The sequence below is a fragment of the Onychomys torridus genome, chromosome 7, assembly GCF_903995425.1.
Source record: "Onychomys torridus chromosome 7, mOncTor1.1, whole genome shotgun sequence".
Lineage (NCBI taxonomy): Eukaryota > Metazoa > Chordata > Mammalia > Rodentia > Cricetidae > Onychomys > Onychomys torridus.
Window position 1 is genome coordinate 59,814,465 of NC_050449.1, and position 24,769 is coordinate 59,839,233.

Genomic DNA, 24,769 nt, shown 5'->3' on the forward strand with positions numbered 1-24,769 from the left:
ACAGACCCTGTAGATGCATTGGTTTGGATAGTATTCTGGATAAGTAATCTCAGTCTTTCCCATGCTTGTCCTCTTGCCTTAGCAGCTAGCAGGACCCCCTCTTCTTGTGAGGTAGTGCTATCATTGCATCCACTTCATTACTGCATTCTTAAAAGTCACGGACAAAGTGGGTGTCAATCAGCATTGGCTCCCTGGGGCCTCGGAGCTCTCTGGGCAGCACATGGTCCTCTTATGTCTAGAGCAGAGTCTTCTCCCCCGAGCTCTACCCTCTCTGGGTCACCCACCATATCTTTGGCCCAGCTCCCACTTCCACTTGTGTATTAATGGCTTCAAATCTGATGCTTGGCTCACGCTCCTCCCTTGTAGCCAGTTGCCCCCTGGCATGTTTGGTGTCCCCTCAGGTTTATCACCTTAACTCAGTGACACTCCCCCCCAAAAAAAATGTCTGCAGATGATGCCACCTGTCAGGAAGGACTCAGAGGAAGATGAAGGCCCTCTCTGCCTTCTTCCCCATTACCCAACAGCATGGACCTGTCTGGAGTCTCTGTCCACCAGGGTTCCTCCTCATCACTGGGCCTATAGCAGGAATCTTAAAAGTTCTTATTAATAAAAACAAACCCAGAGCCAGGTATTGGGGTGAACACTGAAAGATCAGAGAAGTAGAACAAGCCACAGCTTCCTCACCTCGCCAACTCCTCAGCCAATCCTGTTTCCTCAAACTGAAAGCCTCTGTGTCCTCATCCAATGGATCTCAGCTAAACTGCTGCTCAAAAGCTCTAGTTCCTGGTCCTCACACCTTATATACCTTTCTGCTTCCTGCCATCATTTCCTGGGATTAAAGGTGTGAGTCACCATGCCTAGCTGCTTCCAGTGTGGCTTTGAACTCACAGAGATCTGGATGGATCTCTGCTTTTGGAATGCTAGGATTAAAGGTGTGCCATGATTTTCTGGCCTTTGTATCTAGTGACTTTTCTGTTCTCTGACCCCAGATAAGTTTATTAGGATGCACAATATATTGGGGGACACAATATATCACCACGCAGGCCTCCATGTCTTCTTCCTGAACCTTCTTCTTCCCATGTTCCTCTTTCTTTGTGCCTTCCTTTCCCTCCTCATCAAGGCTTGTTCATGAGTCATTTCTCCCAGGTTAGCAGGAAATCAAGTCTTACCTTGACCAGCTGCCGTAACCAAACACCTTAGCCTGGATAGATTATAAACAACAGAAACATGTTGGTCACAGTTTGGGTGGTTGAGAGTCCCAGATGGTGCCAGTGGGACTGGTGTCTGGTGAGGGACCTTTTCACATAGATAGAAGTGTCCTTCTCTATTCTCATATGGAAGAGGGGAACAATTCCTTTGGGGCCTTTTATAAGAGCCTAACTTTATTCCTGAAGGTCCTCTCTCATGACCTAATCACCTGTAAGGCTCTATTGTTTTATACTGTTGCTTGAGAATTAGATTTCAGCATAGACTTCCTGTAGAAGCACACACTGTCCAAAGCAACTTATTTTTTCAACATTCTTACATCCTGATTATTTCCATCTACCATTTGAATATTCCTTCCTCCCTCTATCGGAGATTCAAGATGGAGACGTTTGGCACCAATTACTCTAGAATTCCCTAGAACCATCTCCTCTCATCTCTGCCCCCTCTTGACTCCTCAACATGACTTCTTTCAGCTCCAGAAATTGTGAACTATGAGCCACTGGGACTGGAGGCCGACATGTGGTAAGTGGTAGCCTGGGATCCTTCCATGGGCAGAAGGCCTCCGCCCCTGGTTTAGATGATACTCCCTTGAGTGTGTAAGCCCCTTTGTTCCCACTAGCATTTCTTAGCCTCCTAGTCTGTAATGCTCCAGGAGCATGAGACACGTAGCCAGGAGGCAATGAGGCTGGGATCCACGGCCAGTTAGAGCTTTGTCATCAGCGGGGAGGCTGAGACAAGCGCAGGCTCATCCTGGGCCAGCCCCAACTGAGGTCTAGGTAACAGTTAAGTGAGCTCCATTGGTCAGTCCGTCAGGTGTTGCACAGGAGTATCCTAGGTCCTAGGCATATGTTTTCCTAGTAGTACTGCTGCGATCAGTTCTTTACATATTTTATTTGAACACTGCTTTACAGTTGGCCCAGCTTATGACTTGGCTTTCTAAGATCCTGCCACCTGTGAGGCTGTTATTATTTATTGTCCTCATTTTATAAGGAAAGTGAGCTCAGAGGTTAAGGGACATGCTCTGATGACAGAGTCTGCAAATACAGAAGTCAGACCTTGAATTTGGGTCCTTGATTCCATGTGCAGAAAGTGAAGATTCTAATTGCACTCGGGCCTGTTGCAGAGTCAGGCAGAGAGGGATGGGGCTTGAAATGGCATTCAGGGGCCACCTGGGGAAGGAAGTGACTTCTTGGCCCTGTGTGGTGACTGCCTTGGGGGTTTGAGGTTGGAAGCCACACAGCCCTGACATGACTCTCCTTTGCAGGAGCATCGGCGTCATCACCTACATCCTGTGAGTATCTCCAGCCTTGGGTGCAGACCTGCTTAGCTCAGGAGGAATGAGGGGGGCAGGGAGACATCAGTAGATGTGTCAGGTCCACAGAGCACCTAGGCTGAGCTCGGAGCTCCACTTCACACACTTGTGCAGGGCTAGGAGTCTGGGAGAGCAGCCCTCCCTCCTACACAGCTCACTACTAAATTTCTTTGTGGCAAGCTAGGGCTGCTCAGCCCAGCCTTCCACAGATGATGCTCACCGTGAGACCGTTACTCCACAGAATCCTGTGACAGCCACGAAGGTGACTGCACCTGCCCCATCTTCCTCCTCCTTTCTCTCTTCTCATCCCTAGGTCCTTTTTCCTCCCTCTCACCCCCTCTTTCCTCCTCCTTTCTTGTCCCCATGTATCTGGTGGCTTAAGTCATGATTACTGCATAGGTGATTTTGTGAGTTCGTTTGTTTTGTGTTTTTGTGGACTAGGCCTCATCTGGGACAGGATACTAGCACTGTCTCCATGGACAGGCACTTAACCTTTAGACCTGTTTTTCTTATCTGAAAATTAGGAATCACGGCCTTCCTGTCACAGGAAGTGGGGTGGGTGGGAATAAGCCACCTTGCACAAGTTTCATAGACGCTGCTTTGGCACACAGGGTAGGCTAGTAGACACTTAGCCCCTCGATGGTTCCCAGAAGTTACTCTCTCATAGTCCACATAGAAAATACTATTTTCATGGCATTTTCAGGGTAAAAGCCCATAGCCAGGGCCAGTGTTCCACAGCTGAAGGATTGTTCTCAGCAGCATAAGCTGGGAGCTCTGTACAGCCACACTGTGACTTCCCCAGCTGCAGCTGAGCCCTCAGCCCTGACTGCACAGTAGATCTCTTAATACCTACAGTGGCCCCGAGATCCATTAAGTCAGAATCATAGGGGAGGGCCATGGCCCCAGCTGGCTCTGCTGTAGAGCAAAGGCCAAGGAGCCTTCCTCTGTAATTCCAGAGCCAGGGGAGTCGCCTATTGGGTCTTAAATCTTGGGTTTCTTTAGAATTCTAGTTTCTACATTGAACTATTAAAGAACTCTACAGGCCACACAGTCTTCTTATGACTCCCTGAACTTGATATTTATTTTATTTTATATTATTTTTCTTTGTTTTGTTTTACTGTGTAGCTCTGGCTTTATTTATTTATTTATTTATTTATCTATCTATCTATCTATCTATCTATTTATTTATTTATTTATTTATTTATTTATTTATTTATGCTGTACTAGGAATTGAACCTAGAGTAGCTAGGCAAATGTGCTACCACTGAATTATATACTTGGAACCTCTTAAAAATTTTTTCTTCTTCTCTTGAGATAGAGACCAAATTGCCCAGGTAGGCCTTGAACTTGTGATATTTCTGCATCAGCTTCCCCAGGAGCTGGGATTATAGGCCCCATGTGACCAGGCATGGCTGACACAGCCTGGCTGAAAACCTGTTTTATCAGAAGCACTGGGTCAGGAACTCATCCTGACATTGAGGAGGGTTGGGTTTTCTTGTCTTGGGCTCTGTGTCTGTGGGAGATACACCCACAGCTAGTATCACCCTGTGGGAGCATGGTTACCTTGGAGGTTTAAGCACATGTCTAGAAAACCCAGAGGGAGAGGCTGGACTTGTAAAAGGTAGGTAGGTGGGTGGGTAGGTAGGTAGGTAGGTAGATAGATAGTCAGACAGATATATTTGAACTGGGAGATATAGAATAAAATCAACTCCCTGGATAGTAAAGAGGTGGGTGAGGATGCAGCACATGTGATACAGACCAATTTCTGGTCTTATGGAAACTGGGAACCTAGGACTCATTGAGAGTTATTTGTATTTTATCAATGACAAAAACAATGACCATTAATTCTACAGCCGCTAGTATGGATCAGGGTTACACAAGGCAGTTTATCTATTTCTTGTACTCAGGATTGACCTCAAAGATCTTGTACATGCTAGGCAAGCACTCTACCCCTGAGATACATCCACATTTACTGACTTTTTTTTTTTTTTTTTTGAGATGGAGGTCTCACTGTGTAGTTCTGGCTGGCCTAGAACACTCTATGTAGACTACCCCAGTTTCAAATTCATAGAGATCCTTCCCTTGCCTCTGCCTTCCAAGTGCTGGGATTAAAGGTATGCACCATCATGCCTTAGCCTTCCCTTGGCCTTTTGAGACAGACTTTCTCTGTATAGCTCGGGCTGGCCTTTCTGTACCCCAGGCTAAGAAAGCAGCAATGGGGACGGGAATGGCTGCCAAGAGCTGTTTGCTGAAGAGAGACAGCGAGAGCTTCAGCCAGGTGAGGTGTGACGAAGGAATAGAAATAAAGTGCAAGGTGACTGCTCTTTCTAGCATTGTGTGGTTAATCCAGGTAGGCGGTGCATACATGGGGTTTGTGACTATCAAGGGTGTGTCTGGATAGAGGTACCCGGTGGTCAAGGGGAATTCAAATCACGAGCTGGTGCTTCAGGGGGTCACTGTATGATACACTCTTGTCAAGCCCTGTGGGGATGAAATCTTGTACACCCTCTGTGCCTCTCAAGCTGTGCTCAAGTTGCTGCCTCAGTCTGGAAGTTCTTTCTAGAGCTTCTCTCATGGTTGACAGCCTGTTCATTCTTTAAGATAGAGTCAGTGCAAACTTCAACCACCCTATGATGCTGCACCGCACCCCCCACTTCCCTGTGCTCCCCAACTTCTTTGTCTGGCCCCTTATTGTATTTTACTTTGTTCTGCTGGGGACTGCCGTCTCTTCTTCTGAGTCCATGAAACACAGTCTCCCTGGGTCAGGTACTCAGTCGGAGGTCCAGAAAGTGAATTGAATTGGATCGCCCTGAAAAGTCTAGTGTTTGGTTGCCTGGAGAGAGCAAGCTGGGGTTCCCTGAGTCTGTTACTCCAGTGTCTCTCTCCTTTCCCTCTGTTACATGGGTCTTTCTCTGTTGTGCTCAGACTAAGTGGCGCGTCCCCCTTCCTGGGAGACACGAAGCAAGAAACACTGGCAAACATCACAGCTGTGAGTTATGACTTCGATGAAGAGTTCTTCAGCCAGACAAGCGAACTGGCCAAAGACTTCATTCGGAAGCTTCTCGTGAAAGAGACCCGGTAAGAGGATACAGAAAGACTGTGGTTTCTCCGGTACTCATCCTTTCCCATTGCCTTCCAAAGACATGCCAATCTGCCCTCACTTGGCCTTCTGGGCCATGTAGCCCCGTCTGCTCAGGTGCTGAGAAGTGTCACTGGCCACGACTTGGTATTTACCTTGTCATTTTGAGTTTTTCCTTTGTCTCCTCCTGCCAGAATACAAATGACTCTGTCTCCAGGAGCATACCCATGTACGTGCTTGCATGCACATGTATTTGGAAATCAGGGGTTATTGTGTGCAGTCTTCCACATACGGATGTAAGACTCTGATTTGAAAGATAAACAATGAGCATTTTGAGGCCTGTTCAAGTTGAGAGTGGAGGCAGACAGGCCCAGAGAGATCAGGAAATTGGGGAGATGAGACATACTAATCCTATCTCTGCTTCAGAGCCCAGGTTGAGCCTCATGGCTATATGGCCAAAGAAGGTGGATGGGCAAGAAACTGTGTAGAGAGCTGTGACTTTTCTGTGTGAGCATCAGAGATGGATGGGCAGGGGACAGGGCCATAGACTATAGAGGGCTATGTCCTCTGGTTTTCACAGGCTTCAGAGAGAACCAGAGTGGGGTCCTGTGATATGCAGAAGCCCTGGTCTCCCTATGTAGGGCAGTGCTGGGGTTAGAGTACCTACCTGCAGAGCAATGAAAGACAGAGGAGTTACCTAGGAGGCAAACACAAGAGTGGATACCAGAGATTTGGCACTGCAGAGCTGGCTTTCAGAGGGGTCTGGAAGCTCAACAGAGGATGCCAATTAGGCCCTTCAACTTTGGAACCGAAGTTGAGGGATTGGGTGGTAAGGTGTCTCTATTGAGGTTTCGGCCTGGACCACTTTCCCTATTGGAAACACAGCCAGTTTTCATCCATTTCTGCCGCTGTACTGCCTTGAAGGCACAGCCAAAGAATGTCAGAAAGGGAAGACACGGACCACAGCCCCCATTATTGTCCTCATGGAATTTCTCTGTTTCCTCGTCCTCATTGCAGAAAACGGCTGACCATCCAAGAGGCTCTCAGACATCCCTGGATCATGGTAAGGGCATGGTAATGAATCCCAGTGAGCAGGTCTCTCTTCTCCCCCTAGAGCTGGCTGTGGCAGTCAGATACAAATGGCTGTTAAGAGGCCTTTGCTTGATCTCGGGCAGTGGTCAAGGGTCCTCAAGAGGCCTGTGCTTGTTCAATGGGGTCATACTGGCTCAGCACTAGAGTGCTTGCCTCGCTTGCATGAGGCTGTGAGTTCCACCAGAGCTCTGCAAAAACAAACAGACAAATAAATAAAATGGGCTTATGCTACCTAAAGTTTGTATTTCATGGGTTCAGAGAGCCAGTGAAACTATCACAGACCTCAGCTAAGACACTTTTCCTTCAGAGGCCAGCTTACAAAAAGTTCTTTGTTGGAGGTCATGTTGCAGCCAGATCTCTGGCCACTAAAACCTTGACTCTGTTATTGGGTACAATTCTTTTTCTGCCTTCTGGGCTCTCACTACAGGATGAAATGCAAGTCTGTCATGTAGCTTTTTTAGGCACTGTGTGGCCTCAGGAATTGGGTCCTGAGACAGGTGACCTGATGGGGAAGAGAAGCCAGATCTGTTAGGACAATTCTGTTCCCTGTGGGAGGGTCAGGGCATAAAATGAATCCCCATAACTGGCCTGCAGTGGAGGGCCCGCTGGTTTTCACAGTCTTGGAGTTGGGCATGAAAAGCACGTTGGGAGTGATAGAGGGACTCAGAACAAGGCTCTAGCCCTGGCTCCGTGGGCTGACTAGCTGAATACTCCTCAGACTACCTTCCTTGTTCACAGAGAAGGCCCACAGAAATGATCTAAGTGGAGATAAAAGGGTAGAGGTCTATAGATGATAAATTCCTTTACTCCCTGGAGGGTGAGGAAGGCCAATAATCTTCCAAGTTGGGATGTGCCCAGAGCCCAAAGCTAGAGAGCCTCCTTGGCTCCTTTATGCTGAGCATGCTGGCTTTTACCCAGGCTGCAGTGTCCTGAAAGGCAGATACCTTCAGCCTTCCTCTGCCTGCAGCAGCCTGCTTGAGTGGATGTTTGCAGAGCCCTAGCTACAGCCTGCTTGTCTATGTGTGCTACTATGAAATTCTATGTGTGTGGTAACCCTCTCTAATGGCCATGGAACCCTTTGCCCTGAAGTGAGCATGCAGACAGCACCCCCACATTCCTTAACGTCTCTTATGGTCTTGTTGGGGGAGTGGTGCTAGCCTCACCCTGGCTCTCCCTACCATGTCTTGAAACGAGCAGTGAATGCCAAAGAGGCCATGTGCGTGCCTTCCGCCTGCATCTTGGACTGCCCTGTGGAGCACATATCATGTTAATATTCTGGTTCTTCTGTCTGAACACCTACTAGTCAAAAACAGAAGCCAGAGCCCCTGAACAGTGGAAGACACAACCTGCCCAGCTGAAGACCAAACGCCTGAGAGAGTATACCCTCAAATGCCACTCAAGCATGCCCCCCAACAACACTTACGTCAACTTTGAGCGTTTTGCCCATGTGGTAGAGGATGTGGCTCGGGTGGACAAAGGATGCCATGCCCTAGCAGGAGCCCATGACACCCTGCAGGATGATGTGGAGGCCTTGGTCGCTATCTACAACGAGAAGGAGGCGTGGTACCGAGAGGAGAATGAGAATGCCCGCCATAACCTGTCCCAGCTCAAGTATGAGTTCCGTAAGGTGGAGTCCTTGAAGAAGCTCCTGAGAGAAGACATCCAGACCACAGGGGCCAGCCTTGGAGGCATGGCCAGGAAGCTAGACCATCTGCAGGTGCAGTTTGAGGCTCTGAGGCAGCAACTCTCAGCACACATCCAATGGATGCAGGAACTGGTGGGCAGCTCCCAACTGGAGAGTGGGAACACAGATGCTTACGGTCTGGGCTCCATGTTCCACCAAGACACCAGTGAGTCCCTGTCGGAGCTGCTCAAGAGATCGCACACGGATGAAATCCTGGCCGGTTTGAAGCTCTGAGCACCAGAGTCTAGTCAGTAGTGCGTTCCCAGTGCTTTGCAGAAGTATGCTGTCTTCTCCTCTACTGGGGCATCCCACCGGAATTATCCTTCAGAGTGTGTGTGTGCATCCTCCTACTCCCTCTAGACTCTCCCAGCCACCGAGGTGCTAGTTAGTGATTTACTCTGCACTCCCTCGCCAGCCTGGTTTTCTGAGAGGGCGCTTGACAAAGCAGCTGAGCCGTGGGAAACAATTCAAAAATATAACCCCTCAGCATGCCCTTCTCCAGGGGAATATCTGCCAGCCCCCAGGAGATACTTGATAACTGAGTAATGATGATGGATTGGCTCACCTCTCAGGTTCCGTCTGCATGCCTTGAGTGCAGCTCTTGGGCAATGATCAACATAACCAAGAATAACTTAATCGGCAGGTTGCTTTCCTGTTACAGAGTCGGGATTTTAAAATATACAGAGAAGATATTAACTTTCTTTTAAATTTTCTTCTCACTCATCAAGTCTTTATGTCTGTGACCTTATTGGATTAGTAAAGAACTCTGTGAGATAAGAGGCTGGGATATAGTTCAGTTTCTAGAGTACTTGCCTAGCATCTTCAGAACCCTGGGTTGTATCCCCAGCATAGCATAAACTGAGCTTGGTGGTACACGCCTCTATCTGGTACTTAAGAGGAGGAAGTCAGAAGGATTGAAAAATTAGAGTTATTTCTGGCTATGTATTGTGTTTGAGTTAAAGGCCAGCCTGGGATATATGGGACCCTGTCTTGGGGTGGGGTGCAGCTCTGTGAGCTGAGAAGGTGAATGACAGTATTTTCACTATTCATTTCTCTGTAACCAATGAAGAAATTGACTCAGAGAAGGAGAATTAGGGTCATTCATAGCCTGTTGGAAACACAGGGTGCCCCTGTTTGAGGTGAGGTATGGAAGAAGTTTTGTGAGGCTTAGCTGTAAATATGCATCTTAATATTAAAGTCCTGATCCCAGAGGCTAAGGGTCAACTTTACATTGAAAATGAAGACAGAGGGACACAATGAGGAGGTGTTTATTCGCGTCCTCTAGGCCAGTGGGCCCTGAAGTGTGGGAACCTCAGAGAGCTTTGGGAAGCACAAGGCTCATTGGTCTCTTCTAGCTCTAAAACTTTGAGCATCAGGAGGTTTGTATGATGTCATCTCCCTTTCCTAGGAGGAAGGTCCTTCAGTACATCCATGCAGACAGCACATAGAATATGGACCCTGGACTCCACATGATGCTAGGAGCTTGGGCCTGGGACAAACTGTATCGCTTCAAGCACCTCCACAGCCTTGCAAAACACCCGTAGTATTTTTATTAAATATCATTCTCAGGTTAGTGAGAAAACAAAAAACGTGACTTGTCCCGGGTCATCATAACGTTAGTGATGAAAGTGGGAGCCTTCTGATGATTCCGTAGCTCTTTCTGACGCCCTTAACTGCTTAGACTCTAGGAACTTTCACTCTGCTTAAGGAGATGGGTGATACCCAAGTTCCTCCTTCCATTCACATAGTTAGCAGGCACCTGCCTGTTTCCAAATGGTTGACTTGAGTCTGGGGATGTGGTGTCAAGTAACATCGAGCTGGTTTTCTGCTTCCCTGGAGTTCTCGGTTGAGTGATGGTTTCTAGCATTAGTCAAGAATTCTATAACTGCAGAACTACAGCTGGTTCCTTTGCTGTCAAGAAGTAGGCAGCACTGCAAGGCCTACAGTGAGACAGACAGACAGACAGAGACTGAGTCGAGTTGATCTGCTCTGGGGAGGCAACCATGTATGGAGGACACTGGGGCTGTTAAGGAAATCAAAGGTATTCCCATGGGGCCGTCATGGCAGTGTTCTGTGGTGAGAGGGGAAAGGAAGGAAAACTGAGGGAGAGAATGGGAGTTACAGAGTGTGGAGATAGCTGAGGACGAGCAGAACCAGTGGGACGTCGGCATGTTGAGGAGGTCTGCCTTTGTTCCCAGGGTCACAGAAATAACTAAGTGGGTAGTGCAGACTAATCTTGATCTAATAAAGCCATTCTTTAGAAGTGTGTGTGTGTGTTAGCAAGCTGGATCATGTATCACATATACTTAATAACTCTAATCAAAACTATTTTAATCAAATATAAGAAACCACAATGCATGATGCGTGATCGTTTTATGGACAATTAAGAAAGAAAAAACAAATCCCATCGAGGGCAGTCTTCTAGGAGGTACTACACAATGAGAGGGCGCCATGCAGAAGGGAGGGCCGGGAACACACCCAGCTGCTGGGTGAAGAGGAAAAATTCAGAGCAGAAGGCTGGGTGGAGAGGAAAAACTCAGAGCAGAAGGAAGGCCTGGCTGCCTTTGCACCGTTACTCTGGGATTGAACCACCTCAGTGTGCATCAGAAGAACCTTAAGCAGGGACTGCTGTCCCCCACAGTCAAAGGCAGGGGGACCCCACCTGGCTCCCCAAAGCTGTGCAGTCTTTTCTCCCAGTGACCTGCTTCAGTCCAGGCCTAGAGTAGTGAGATGCCACATTGATCAGTACTGCTGACGTCTGATGTCTGACATTGCACATCCTGGAATCAAGAAAAGATTGCAGAACACTGTGCCTTACCCTAAAGACAAATGACTCTACAATCACTTCAAAGTCCTGTATGCCCCATCATGGAATGTTGCATACTTGTTTGGTACAAGACACTATGAATGTTAAAGATCCTTTTGATTGCATCAACATACCTTGACCTCTACATCTGGTTTCCAAAGAAGAAGAAGAAGGCCATGGATGGAAAGATGCTCAATGAACCATCTTTGAAAGCCAAAGGAAATGCAGGAAGATTTAAGTGATGACTTGATTAGGGAGGACAGGGAAGGAAGGCAGAGCTGGTTTTCTTGGGTTTGTGGAATCAGCTACTCTGTTCACACTGAATCCTCTCCCCATATAGCAGTTTATAGGGCAGCACTTATCCAAAGTCACATGGCTGTCAGCCTCTGAGCCGGCTCAGAGCCATAAGTGGTTTCCTTCCCCACAGGTAAATTGTCCCTAGTGACAGGGTCTCCTTTAGATGTTTTATAACCAGACCCTTAGCTGTGCAAAGACAAAGTGAACCAGGAGAAGCACCCTGAGACTGCCAGGGAAGTTAGAGAAGACTGTGTGACTTTCCTGTGTCACCTGCCAGACAAACTCCTTTCTCCTGAGGTATCACAGCCTGATGCAAAGGGACATCTGAGGAGGCCCAGGAAATGAGGACAGCCATGGACCTGTTTGCTCCCTACGGACTCACAGCTAGTATTTGAATAGCCACCTGGAGCACAGGACTGTCATGGCAGGAGGGGGTGTGTGGGGTGAGTGGAGTGTTTCACTGGGACCTAGAGGAAGGAGGCTCGGGAACGGCACACTGCTCCATGAGCTGCTGCCACCATGGAAACTTTTGCATTCAGGGAGGATATATTTATATATGGGGGTGCACATATGTGGACGGGTGTACACATTATCCATATGTGTGTGCTTGTGGAAGCCAGTGGCCAACCCTGTTATTCCTCTGGAGACGTCTTCCTTGGTTTATGTCTTAGGGTTTCTGTTGCTGTGAAGAGACGCCATGACCAAGGCAAGTCTTATAAAAGAAAACATTTAATTGAGGTGGCAGCTTACAGTTTCAGAGGTTTAGAGTCCATTATCATCATGGGAAGCTTGGCATCTGGGAGTATGGTGGCGTACAGGCAGACATGGTACTGGAGAGGTAGCTGGGAGTTCTGCATCTTGCAGGCAAGAAGTGAATTGAGACACTGGGTATGGCTTGAGCATATATGAGATCTCAAAGCCCGCCTCCACAGTGGTACACTTCCTCCAACAAGGCCACACCCACTCCAAAAAGCCACACCTCCTAATAGTGCCACTCTCTTTGGGGGCCATTTTCTTTCAAACCACCAGTTTATTTTTGATAGAGAGTCTCACTATATAGCCCTTGCTGGCCTAGAATTTACTATGCAGACCAAGCTGGCCTATAACAGAGATCTGTCTCTGCTTACTCAATGTTGGGATTAAAGACGTGTGCCACCATGCCTAGCTCATCTACCTTGTTTTTTGAGATGGGGTCTCACTGGGACCACATTGACAAGTTTAGCTAGCCCCAGGGGTCTGCCTCTTTTGGCCTCTGAAGCACTGGGTATACAAGTACATTCTACCATGTCTGGCTTTTTACATGGATTTGGGGGATCAAACTCAGGTCCTCATGCTTATGCAATAAGCACTGTGCTGACTCAGACATCTCGCCAACCCTCTTAGAGGATTTTTAACTTACCAGACTTTAAGCTTGGCTTCATGCTCAGTTCAAACACCACCCTAGCTTTCAGGGAAAGTGTGTCATCTCCCAAAAAAGCAGCTCCTAAGGAAGTTGGGAGGTGGGTCCCGGGACAGGCAGCTGTCCTATCCTGAGGCAGTGGCTGTCCTGTGTATGTCAGGAAGGGTGGCCACAGTTGGCAGTGGATGTTTTTGCAGATTCTGAAGGCTGACAAGAAAGAGGTGGAACAGAGCAGACTGAGTAGTCATAAGAAGAACTAGGGACTCCTCCTCAGCTTCTCCTCCTCAGGTGACAATGACAATGGTAGCTTCCAGTTGAGGTGGCTGTGTGCCCAGATGTCACCACCCCGTCACTGTCAACCTTTTAGAAATATCTGTGGAACTGAATGGCTTTTCTCCTCTGTGAAGTTCTTGGCCTGTGGAGAAGGTTCTTGGCCCTGGAGAAGAGAAGCAGCAGTGGGCATATTGGAGTTGCAGAAGCCCGTTCAGTTGAACACACACTCACTGTGTTCAGGTTCTAGGGGGAGAGGGCAGATAAGGACATGGCAACCCTTGGGTAAGAGGCACAGTGGACTTGGTTCATGGGTGGTAGGGAGAGGCTCTTTAGTGATGTAGCCGCTGGTAAATGCATCCAGGCTCCTGTAAACAACACTCATGAATCTCATCGGGACACACACACACACACACACACACACACACACACACACACACACATATGAAAGGTAGAAGAGGCACTAGTTAGGAAGAAGAAGAGAATTAGTACAAGAGTGGAGAAATGAGAAGGATTAATGGTGTGTGTGTGTGTGTGTATGAGAGAGAGAGAGAGAGAGAGAGAGAGAATATGATTGAAGTACATTCTGTACATGTATGAAAATGCAAAATGAAACCATTTACTAAATATAATGAATATATGCTAATAAAAACACTTTTAAAAGCTACCTCAAAGTGAAAAAAAGACTCAGTATCAAGCCAATGGGATCCAGTCAATGGGGGGGGGGTGGGGGTGGGAAAGATTGGTAAGCAATCGTTTAGAGCAGTGTTCTCAACCTTTCTGACACTTCGACCCGTTAATACAGTTCCTCCTGCTGCGGACCCCCACCATAAAATTTTCATTGCCACTTCATAACTGTAATGTTGCTGCTGTTATTAATTGTAATGTAAATCTCTGTGTTTTCCAGTGGTCTTAGGCGACCCCTGTGGAGGGTCGATTGACTCCCACAGGGGTCGTGACCCCAGGTTGAGAACCACCGAGTTAGAGGTCTAAGACACAGCAGAGCTGAGTTCTGGTGGAGGCAGCGCTTGAGGAGAACAACAGAGGGCTGGAGTCTTGGGCAACTGCCTCGTCCTGTGTTGGTAGGAAGAAGGTCCTGGGCAGGATCTGGAGGGCTGAGTGCAGACTGGATCAGGAGCTTGGAATTGTTGAGCAACAGTTGGAAAGGGGAGGTTTACAGAGAGTAAGGAGTTTTTTTGTCTGTAACGCTATAAAGGGAAAATTCTCAAAACCTACACAGAAATGTGGAGGAATGGTGTGGTGAATTCTGTGTGTCACACCCGGTTTCAGCAGGGATCAAGTCCAGGGCGGTGGCTTCATCTCCTACTCTTGCTTCTTTTGAAGCATTTAAAATACTTTAAAGCACACTTTAAATGTATTCCACTCCTAAGTCCCCCCTCGCCCTCCCCCTTTTGAGACATCTTGCTGTATAGTCCAGCCTGGCTTCAAATTCACAATCCTCCTGCCTCAGCCTACCAAGCGCTGTGGTTATGGGTGTGTGCCACCAAGTCTGGCAGGACCTTCCTCAGGTGCCTTCCACTTTTCGTTTGAGAACAAGTCTCTCATTCTCCTGGATCCTCACCAAGAAGGCCGAGCTAGGGGGCCTTTGGGCTTCCAGGGATCCACCTGTTCCCTCCTTCTCTCTCTGTTACAAGTGCATGCCACTGTGCCCAGAATTTCATGTGGGTTCTGGGGGGTTGAACTCAAATCCTCATGCTTGTGAGGCGAGCCTTTCCTGACTGAGTTGTCTCTTCTGTATAATTATTATGTCGTCGTCATTCCGCTGTCCCTTCGTAAACTTACACCATCCTCCCACGGCCAGGGTATCTGTGACACTCAGTTGGTTTGTTCATATCAGGACCCAAGCACAATTTACACATGGCCTTTAGCTGATGCCTTTCAATTCTCTTCAGGGTACAGGAGGGAGAGTTTGGGAAAGTTTTTTTCTTGGAAACAAAAATTGCTCAGGAAACAGAAAATCTGGCAAAGAGAATTAAACTAATATCCATGTGTCTGTGCTGACACCTAACAGGAAGATGAGGCTAGACCAAGTATGGAGAGGAACCTTTTCACCTCCTCCCATTGGCAGGGTCTGCTTTGGGCACCCAGCCTTTCTGCTCACCATACCCAGGCAGGAGGAGGCAGAGACACCCCCACAATTGTCACCTGCATCTTTCTGGGACAACAAGTATTTGCCAGCAGAGCCCAAGCCCCAGCCAGCAAAGGGAGGGGAGGGGTGTCCCCTGGAGGGAGACTTGACTGAGAGAAGGGAAGTCTGCCAGGCCGGAGTGGCAGTCCGGGGCAGGATAGGGAAATGGCAGCTCCTGCCTTTCTGTGGAGTGTGTGGTCAGGATGGCACAGATGGAGGCTGGAAGAGCTACAGTCTATTTGCAGCACCTGCGGAAAGCCTGGTATTTAGAGAAAAATCACTGGAGAGGGTGCCACAGTTCCTTTCGCACATTTTGGAGGCTGCGGCGGCGGCTGCTGCTGCTGCTGCTGCTTCCTGTCCCTGCCCAGTGGATGTCATTTTAGACCCTAAGGACACACCCCTGGGCTGTATCAAGGATATTAGCATCTGTGTAAACAAAATCTGACCCCAGCCACAGCTTTCTGTTTTCCCACCTCCCTTTCAGACCTTTTTTGTGCAGACACTAGACAGACATTCCTAGGATCCTGGTCAGAAATGCCTGGGCTCCCTGGTGTCAGTGATAGGCCATAACTGGAAGATGGGCATTCAACTGTCTATCTGAAGAGGAAGGAGCAGGAGGCAGACACAGTCCCAGTTCAACAGAAACAATGCCACATTCCTCCCGAGGACAAGACTCACTGCAGAATTTATGTCTCTGACTTTCCAGGCTGAGATGACAGCATCAGCCTTTTAGAGACTCTTAGCAACCAAGAACCCATTAATGAGGAAAGGCTAGCCTGACAGATTCATAGCTCAGGTGGCCTCTTCTTTGGAACTCTTGTGGCTGTGTGGCCCAGAAGTAGTTGTCACCTCCTGTTGATGGGCCTGGGAGTAGGTCCACATGACATTTCATCTGGGCCTCTTGGCTCAATGAGTGACATTGTTGAGCCAGTAGGAAGTGGGGTTTTCCTTAATAGGATTCCCCTGGCCTCTGTGTTGTCTCTCCAGCTATGGGGAAGGGGTAAGAGGTGGGAATGAACCATTTCTATTCTAGGTGAGGAAAGCCTCAGTAAGTACATAAGAAGTCCCTTCTTTCCCCAAGTCTACTGATCTACTGGTTCAAATTTCCATATGAAAAACAAATATACCCTATCAGGATTAGGCTCAAAGATCATTCATGGCTGACTGAATTGCACCTCTAAATGGTATTATTATAGCTGAGCAAAGTGCCCTGGGCCTCCTATTGGTAGGTGTGAGCAGGTCCCAGGTTTAAGATTTCTTTATTATATTTATTTGGTGTGTGTGTGTGTGTGTGTGTGTACATGTGCATGCAAGTGCCCCATGGCCCATGTGTGGAGATCAGAGGACAGTTTCTGTCACATGAAACCTGGGATTGAACTCAGGTCATCAGGCTTGGCAGCAAGCATCTTTACCCACTGAGTCATCTTGTTGGCCTGGACCTGGGATTTCATTCCAGTTTGTCCCGTCAGTAGCTCAGGGAACAGTTCAACCATGCAACTGGCAAGCCGGAGCACCTTGGGGAGGAGGGAGGAGGGAGGAGGGAGGGATGACCTGTGGGTATAGACACAAGCAAATCCCAGTGTCCTCAGGTCCCCCCCCCCTCCACTGCCAAGTTGACATCATCGGGTTCCACACACAATAAAAGAGCACACAAGGCTCTGGTGATATCAGAGTCGGCAATATTTCCTGAAAGGTGTCTGAGTTAGGGGTTGAGATATTGGGAAGTATGGGCTGAAGTAGTCCAAGAACGGGCCTCCTGTGGATGGTCATGCACACTGGCTCCCTTCTGGTGCCTGGTGCCGTGAGGGGAAATGAGAGTAGAGCTGTGCTCTCAATGTGGTTAGGGAAGACCAGCTCTGAAGAACCTGTAGGTTGCCTTCTGTGGCTCTCAACTCTGACAGCATCACAGGCTATCAGAACAGAAACAACAACAACAGAACAGATGATCCCACATGGGCCTGAGGGATCATCCTGGACAGTTGTCCTGGGGGCCACAGGGTCCCTTGAGAATCCATGGAAGCTATCAATTATCCTTGGAACCATTGCTTGCCTAGACACACACACACACACACACCACACATTTTTACTCCCATAAATAATATATCATAAACTGTGCAGTCCTGTGGTTCCTAATATTTTTACAAGATCATATAGCCACTGTTGCTTTCTAATCCCAGAACATTTTTATTAACCCAGAAGGAAAACATATTTTTAAGGCTGGAGAGGTGACTCAGCAGGTAAGGGTACTTTCTACTTTTCCTGAGGACCTGAGTTGTATTCCCAGAACCCACACGAGGCATTGGCTTCCCATGAAGCTGGAGTTACAAGCAATTCCATTCTGAGCTGTTCAGCATGGGTACTGGGAACCAAATTTGGGGCCTCTGGAAGAGCAGTATTTGCTCTTAACCACTGAGCCATTCCTTCATCCCCCTTTATTTCATTTTTAATTCTGTGTATGTGGATGGGGACATGTGAGTCAGGGGCCTAAGGTGGCCAGAGCCATTGGATCGATGGTAGCTGGAGCTATAGGTGGCCGAGAGTGGCAGGATGGGAGTGCTGAGGGTCCAGGCAGATCCTTTGCAAGAGCAGTGTGCACTCCTAACTGCTAGGCCTTCTTTGCAGCCCCAGGAAGCATTCTGTCATCATCATTCCACATTCTCTCCCAGCCCTAGCTAGTAACCTAATCTGTTTCCTGTCTCTGCTTATCTACCTCTTCTGGCCATTTTATACAGATGGAATCACACAGAGTCAGTCTTTTGTGTCTGGCTTTTCCCTCTTAACACACTTTCCAGCTTTATTCATGTTTATCATGGCCCAATATTTCACTTGTTTTCATAATTAATACTAATTAGTGTCACCTTGCATGGATATATGCCACATGCTGCTTATCCAGACATCGGCTGGTATGCTTTCGGTTGTTTCTACTTTTTTGGATCTTAAGAATACTGCTGCTCTGGGCCTAAGGGTGATCTGGCTGTAATGCCTGTTGCTGTACTGAAGTTGATCTGGCTGACTGGGTGGCCGTCCCTTTCCTCTCTCGGTATTCCATGTGCGGGGCTCCCAAAGCTAGGTATGTGGTCCAAGATGGCTTTCCCTGTAGGGAGGATGTTCTGTCAAGGATAGATGAGCAGTTCTGCTCTTGTGCTCTTCAAACAAACTCTGAAGAAAGGTGCCAGAGCTGGAGAGATGGCTCCCCAGGTCAAGGCCCCTGCTGCCAAGCCTGAGTTCACTTCCTGAGACCCACGTGGTGGGAGGAGAGAACCGGCTCCTGCAAGTTGCCCTCTGACCTCCATACATATCTGCCATACCCCCACTGGTAAATAAATACATGTCATTAAACAAAAGAATGGGGCTACTCATTCATATACAGGTTACACTCTTAAAAACAAGAAACCATTGTAGGATGTCCACAGACTCCCCAAAACCTCTCTCTTCAGCTAGGAAAACCTTACTTTACTATTTTACAAAAGGGGGACATTTAAAAGGAAATGGAGAAGGATAACGTCTATCAGTGTATTGCTGCTTGCTGAGTGCTCCTGGGTTAAGTATTTCACATCCATGGGTTCATTCCGCCTTGTCATATGCATCTCAAGATTACAGGCGAGACAGCTGAGGCTCAGAGAAGTCGCGGTGGGCTTTTTGCAGTCAAACACTCACGCCGTGTTGTGACTGCCCGATGGTGAGAGACGACTGTGCATCTGTCCTCGTTTGACCCGCCCCATCCCGCCCTGTCAAAGGCCCCATTTCCTTCCATTTCTTAGTTCTAGAGGAGTACCAGTGCCACACCTGCCGATAGGCATGCATTTCACCAAAACCGGAGTCCGTCCAGTCCTTCTTGCCATAGAAGGACCTTCTCCCCAAAGCGATACTGATAACTCCTGCTCCCAGCTTTTCTCACTTAGAGATGGCAATCACGTCTCTGCCTCTGTCTCTGTCTGTCTGTCTGTCTCTCTCTCTCTCTGTATACACTACACTGTGGTAATAATAGCTCAGGGACACCCAGGATATCTTCTGGGCAGCGAGACATTTGTAACATCACCCTTACTGCGACATTCGACATTCCCGCTGCATGCCTTGCTGGGGAAGGAGGTACACCAGGGGCAGGCTGAGGCCGGTGTGTAGTCCAGGATCTTTGGGGACATGGGTAGCTGCCATTTGAAACTCAGTTGACAGCCTCACGCCTGTTCTCTCTCTCAGCCGGTGGACAACCAGCAAGCTATGGTGCGCAGGGAGTCCGCGGTCAACCTGGAGAACTTTAAGAAGCAGTATGTCCGCAGGCGGTGGAAGGTGCGTCAGGGCTTGGGGTGAAGGGCAGGGGCCTAATGGGGCTCCCTGCTTCTCTCCAGACCTCTCTGCTCATTTTACCTGGTGCTTCTCTTCTCTCTTCCCTCAGCTCTCCTTCAGTATCGTCTCCTTGTGCAACCACCTCACTCGCTCCCTGATGAAGAAGGTACACTTGAGGACAAGTGAGGACCTGGTGAGTCCGTGCAGAGCCCTGGGCTAGGGCAACTCCTGGACTGTGGCAGTGGATGGAGGAGGACATTAGCTGTTTCCAGCCTCTTCTACCCTGGAGGCTGCAGGAGACCAGCAGAGGGATATGTTTGAGGGGCCGTCAGACATCCTTCCCTATGGCTATCTAAGGGACGGCTGCCGCCACTCCACCCCACCCCTTCAGCCCCACCCAAGGACCAGTAGCCCTTGGGGAACTGTAGAAATGAGTCCCATAGGCCATCCAGACTTTATTCTGGCCAAGTCTGATGGTGCACACCTATAATCCAAGCACTGGAGAGGTGGAGGCAAGAGGTCCAGGCCAGCCTAGGTGACATGAGACCCTATTCCAAACTGCCCCACCACAGAAAGTTCATTTCTGACAAGCCCCAGTTCATCTTTAGAATGGGTGTTTCATACCCTCTGTACCTTTCTCTTTCTAGTTTGCTATAGACTGCCTGTATCAGTAACATTTGATGATATGTTTACTTGTTAAATTTTTTTGTTGTTTATTTACTTTTTTTTTTTTTTGAGTACTAAGAATTGAACCCTGGGCCTTTAATGTACTAGGCAAATGCTATACCATTGAGCTATGTCCCTGGCCCTTTAGTGGAGGCATGGAATATACTCATCAAGGGGGTGGCTTCTAGAGCGAGTCTTCCAGAATCCAGATCTGCCACTTACTTGCTTGCTGTGTGGCCTCCAAGAGGTTACTTAATTTCTCTGTTCCAAAATGTCATCATTTATAAAATGGGGTTGAGAATAGTTCCTACCTTTGTTGGACAGTGATTAGGCTTAAGTGATGCCCTTTCCTTAACGCCTGTGGATAAGTGCTCAGTGTGTGAGCAATTGTTACTTCGGCTTAAAATCCTCCCGTAGTTCTTGAAATGGGCATCAGTGTTAAGACTTCAGTTGGTAAGGGTTCCCTGGGATAACCTCTCCCTCCGCATTGAGTGGAGAGAGCAAGGGGTGTCTGGAAGGTATAAATTATGATAAAAGGTGACTCTTTGCTCAGCAGGGGACGGGAAAGCAACTGCCTGGCAGTGGCCCTGTGTAAACTGAAGATGCTTAGCACTGGGCTGCACCCCGGCTGCCAGCTCATCCCTGCACTCCCCATGGCCCCAACCTTTCCTGAGGGGTCATCCTTCTTCAGGCTGAGTTCTTGTTTATTTCCACCCTCGCCAGCACTTAAGAATTGGTAGCACTAGGGGCCTGTGTGGCTTTTCGACACTGAGTCCCTCTTCTGGCCACCAGCCTCGTGGACTGTGAAGGGAACCAACTTTGCTCCCTCCGAGAATCCCTGTTCATCACAGGCGATTTTGTCCAGCTTACTTTTTTATTGTTTGACTCTGACTCATATGAAAAAGCTGCTGTTCAGCAAAGCTTGAGTTATTTTTGTTGTCCCAGTCAGACTTGATCCAGGATGTTTGGCTAAAGTTGATCTTGACCTCAGATTTCCAGCTGGCTCAGGCTTGCCTGGAGGAGTGTATGACAGGAGGAGAGCATGCCTTTCACACTAAACCTGGACCTTTCATCTTGATGTAGTTACAGGGAGGATTGTAAAGTTTAAATTTCTTTCCTAACTTTTTCCGTGTACAAAACATAGTCTTTTTTTTTTTTTTTTTTTTAATTTGGGCCACTTGCTCAATGGCTTATTCTACAGGAAGAAAAGGCTGGGTCCCACATACATGTTATATGTTTTTTCCTATTGGACCTTTTTGAAAATATTTTTAGAAAGATAATAACAAGAACTTTTGCTTAAGAAGCATGGAAATTAAACATTTTGGGGGCTCATTTTAATCTGAATTATTCTTTTGATAACTGGAATTAACTGGCGCTGGAGAGATGGCTCAGCACTTAAGAGTACCTCTGCTCTTGCAGAGGACCCAGGTTTGGTTTCTGGTGCAGATGCAGTGACTTACAACTACCTCTAGCTCCAATTCCAGGGGATCCAGCTCCCTCTTCTGGCCCCCATGGGCATCTGCATGCATATGGTTCACATGTATTCACTCTGGCACACAGTGAAGTAAAACTTCATAGTTTGAAACCCCTTACAATAATAATAGCAGTTTTAACACTTCGATTGGTGGGCCCCGGCTGGAAAGACATTGTAACCTCCAGGTAGTTGTTCTAGGTCTGTTTTAGCTGTGTTGGGGGGCTAACAGGTTGTACTTTCATGGAAGTGAAACTCAGAAGTCACTCCCTTTGAAAGGCTTTGCAGTAAAGCTTGTTGAGGGCATAGTGGAAGCCCGTTGAGGCCAAGGATCTGGAGTGCTGGCCAGAGGACCTTATGGAAAAATCACCCCCTTCCCCACAGGCTGAGCTTGGGAGACTCAGTGCCCCACAAACCACCTTTCCAAGTGGCCTTGTCTAGTGATAGGTACAAATTATCTACGCCTAGGGGACCGGCCTTCAGGCAGCTCAGGGCTCAAAGGGCATGTACTATGACTTTTTTATCTGAGGGGGTTAGGGAAAAAGACACTCACACACTCTCTCAATGGTTTCCTTCTGTATTCTCTCTGTTCTTCTGTGTTCTTTGTACTGTATACTTTTTTTCCTACAGCTTATATACCCCAACAAAGTTTTTCAGAATTACAATGTGGTTCCATTCTATTTTTCAAGTGAATAATTACAAGAATACAAAACAAACAGTAAAAAACAGCGTGTTTTCCACATCCCTTACATAATTAAACATTTTATATATTACAGGTGAAAAACAATTTATCCCAAGAACCCACGTACATTCATGCCCAAGCAACTTGTTATAGATTAACTATGTGGGCAAGCAAGGTATTCTTCTCAGTCAGGTCTTTTACTGGCAGGCTGCATTTTGCAGTTACAAAGAAAGGGCCAATTACTTTATTACTTATCTTGAAAGGTAATCTTATAGGGAATCTTAAAGGAATCATAAACCTAAACTTTTATATATGAAAAAGAATCAGTCAGCTTTACTTTAAATCTTTAGGGTACATACCCACTCATCAATAGTTTTTTACATCAGGAGATTGAGAGCAAAAATGGATATAAGGAATTAATCATCACCTTTGGTCATCAACCAATCATAGCAAGAAAGGTGAGTCAGCTAATGATAATCTGGCTGCTTTGTTCTTGTTCCCTGACCTTAAAGAGTTCCTCATTCAACTATGTGCCTTTCTAAAACTTTAGATTATCTTCTTGGGTTTTTCACCTCAAAGCTGTCTGACAAAAACATCTTAGTCTAACTTTAAGTTATTTTCAAAGCTTTGTCTCAGCTGTGATGCACTCCAAAACCTGTGAACATATCTTCCAACATAAAGGTTAAAAGAATTTAAGCAAGCTGGGCTACTGGGACCCAATTGTTTTTCTTAATCATTAACCTAAGCCACAGTCTATATGGCTCCTCAATAGAAACTCACATGTTCTAACTGTGTGACACTTTCTTGTATTTATTTTTATTCATCAAAACTCTGTATAAACTAATATTATAATTATCAATTAGACAGTACAGCTTAGGAAGAAATCATCTTCATAGTAATCCACAGGTAAAAATGCCCAGTAGAACGGGATATTTCCATGAGATAAACACACTACATTATAGGCAGTGGGGATCTCCCCACACCCATTCACACCATGCCAGATACCAGAGGAAGATGGCAGGGGCAAACATGTAAAGGCACAGCAGAAGCAAAAGACATTCTGGGGTCTGGGGTCTCGGGTCCTTGCCTGTCCAAGGTTGACCCATCAGAGAGTTTCCTCCTGGTGGGCTGACACCTGGAACTTCAGTTGCCTTTGACATGGCCACCGGCAACAAATGGTACCAGATGACATTTTCACGGTTATAACTGGGCCCCTCAGGCACCTGTTTTCCTGCTTTCCTGGCTCCTGAGAAGGAGGTCTCAACACAATTAGTTTGGGCTCATTTAAAGCCTCCTCCTAATCCTGTCTGCTGGAGGTCTCTGGGTAGAAGAGCTGAGGGCTCCCTTTTGACATCACTCCGCGTCCCCCAGCTTATAAACCCCTTGCTTGAGTATATGAACTTGGGCTCCATTCATGTCATGCTGTGACACCCTGCCCCGGGCCTCTTTTTCTCCTCCCCAGAGGAACTGCGAGAGTGATACAGAGGAGGACATCGCCAGGAGGAAAGCCCTTCACCCCCGGAGGAGGAGCAGCACCTCCTAATGGCCCAGTTGTCAGTGGCTGCCCAAGAGGTCCAAGCCCCTTGTGTTCCTTCTGTGCAACCTCTTGGACCCTGCTTGTCACCAGTACCCAGGCGTTCTGTATTCCTGAGCACTTTACAAGAGAGAGAAATCTGCAGGACTCAGAACTTTCAGGAGACCCTGGGAGCTGGGGCTGTCTCCTGCTGGGGAGTCTTAGTGCTCCAGAAAACCGGCTTCCACCTGTCTGCTAACCTCAGATGCCCGGATGGGGTGTGCCTGAGGAAACAGCTGTAAAGAGTATCATTTTTACTGCAGTTTAAAGGTCAAATTTAGGCAGCTTTCCTCACTTGGTGACAGAGTTCTGAACCAGCCTGGGCAGCAATCGAATCGGGAAGACAGAAGCCTACCCTGTCAGGACACATGAGTGAAGAGACTCTCTAGAGTGAGAGGACCAATCTTGGGACTTCCCAGAATTCACAGGAGTCAGGATGTCCGACATTAGACTTTGTACAACAGCCTCTCCCAGCCTACTGTGTTGTAATCTTTTCTCGTTTTTATTATTAAACTTGTTTATGTAATGCTTGGCTGTTTGGGGAGTGATGTCCATCTGGTTCCCTATAGCTCAAGACCCCGTGGCTTGGGTAACACTAGGGCTGGCTGCTAAATGGACAGAACACTGCTGGCAGTCTTCTTTTGCAACAAGATGCGAGCTCTCCGCATCCTCCCTTAAAAGTGCCCAGCCCCCATTTCATCACAGAAGGCCATGGCCCTTCCACCACCTCTGCTGTCGCCAGCCACTTAGGGGCTGGCTTGTAGTTCTCCTAAATCCGTAAGTTGAAGTCCTAGCCCTC

At 47.7% G+C, this 24,769-nt stretch overlaps 1 protein-coding gene across 1 annotated transcript in view; it reads left to right on the forward strand.

Moving 5' to 3' along the window:
* Positions 1 to 24,500, forward strand: part of Dapk2 (death associated protein kinase 2) — a 128,960-nt gene extending 104,460 nt beyond the window's left edge. The window contains exons 7-13 of the mRNA XM_036193623.1: positions 1,680 to 1,728; positions 2,471 to 2,497; positions 5,444 to 5,596; positions 6,615 to 6,660; positions 19,492 to 19,581; positions 19,688 to 19,771; positions 23,860 to 24,500. Coding sequence (XP_036049516.1) covers positions 1,680 to 1,728; positions 2,471 to 2,497; positions 5,444 to 5,596; positions 6,615 to 6,660; positions 19,492 to 19,581; positions 19,688 to 19,771; positions 23,860 to 23,940 — 530 coding nt within the window. The 3' untranslated portion in view covers positions 23,941 to 24,500. The remainder of the gene's footprint in view (positions 1 to 1,679; positions 1,729 to 2,470; positions 2,498 to 5,443; positions 5,597 to 6,614; positions 6,661 to 19,491; positions 19,582 to 19,687; positions 19,772 to 23,859) is intronic.
* Positions 24,501 to 24,769: the final 269 nt, after the last annotated feature.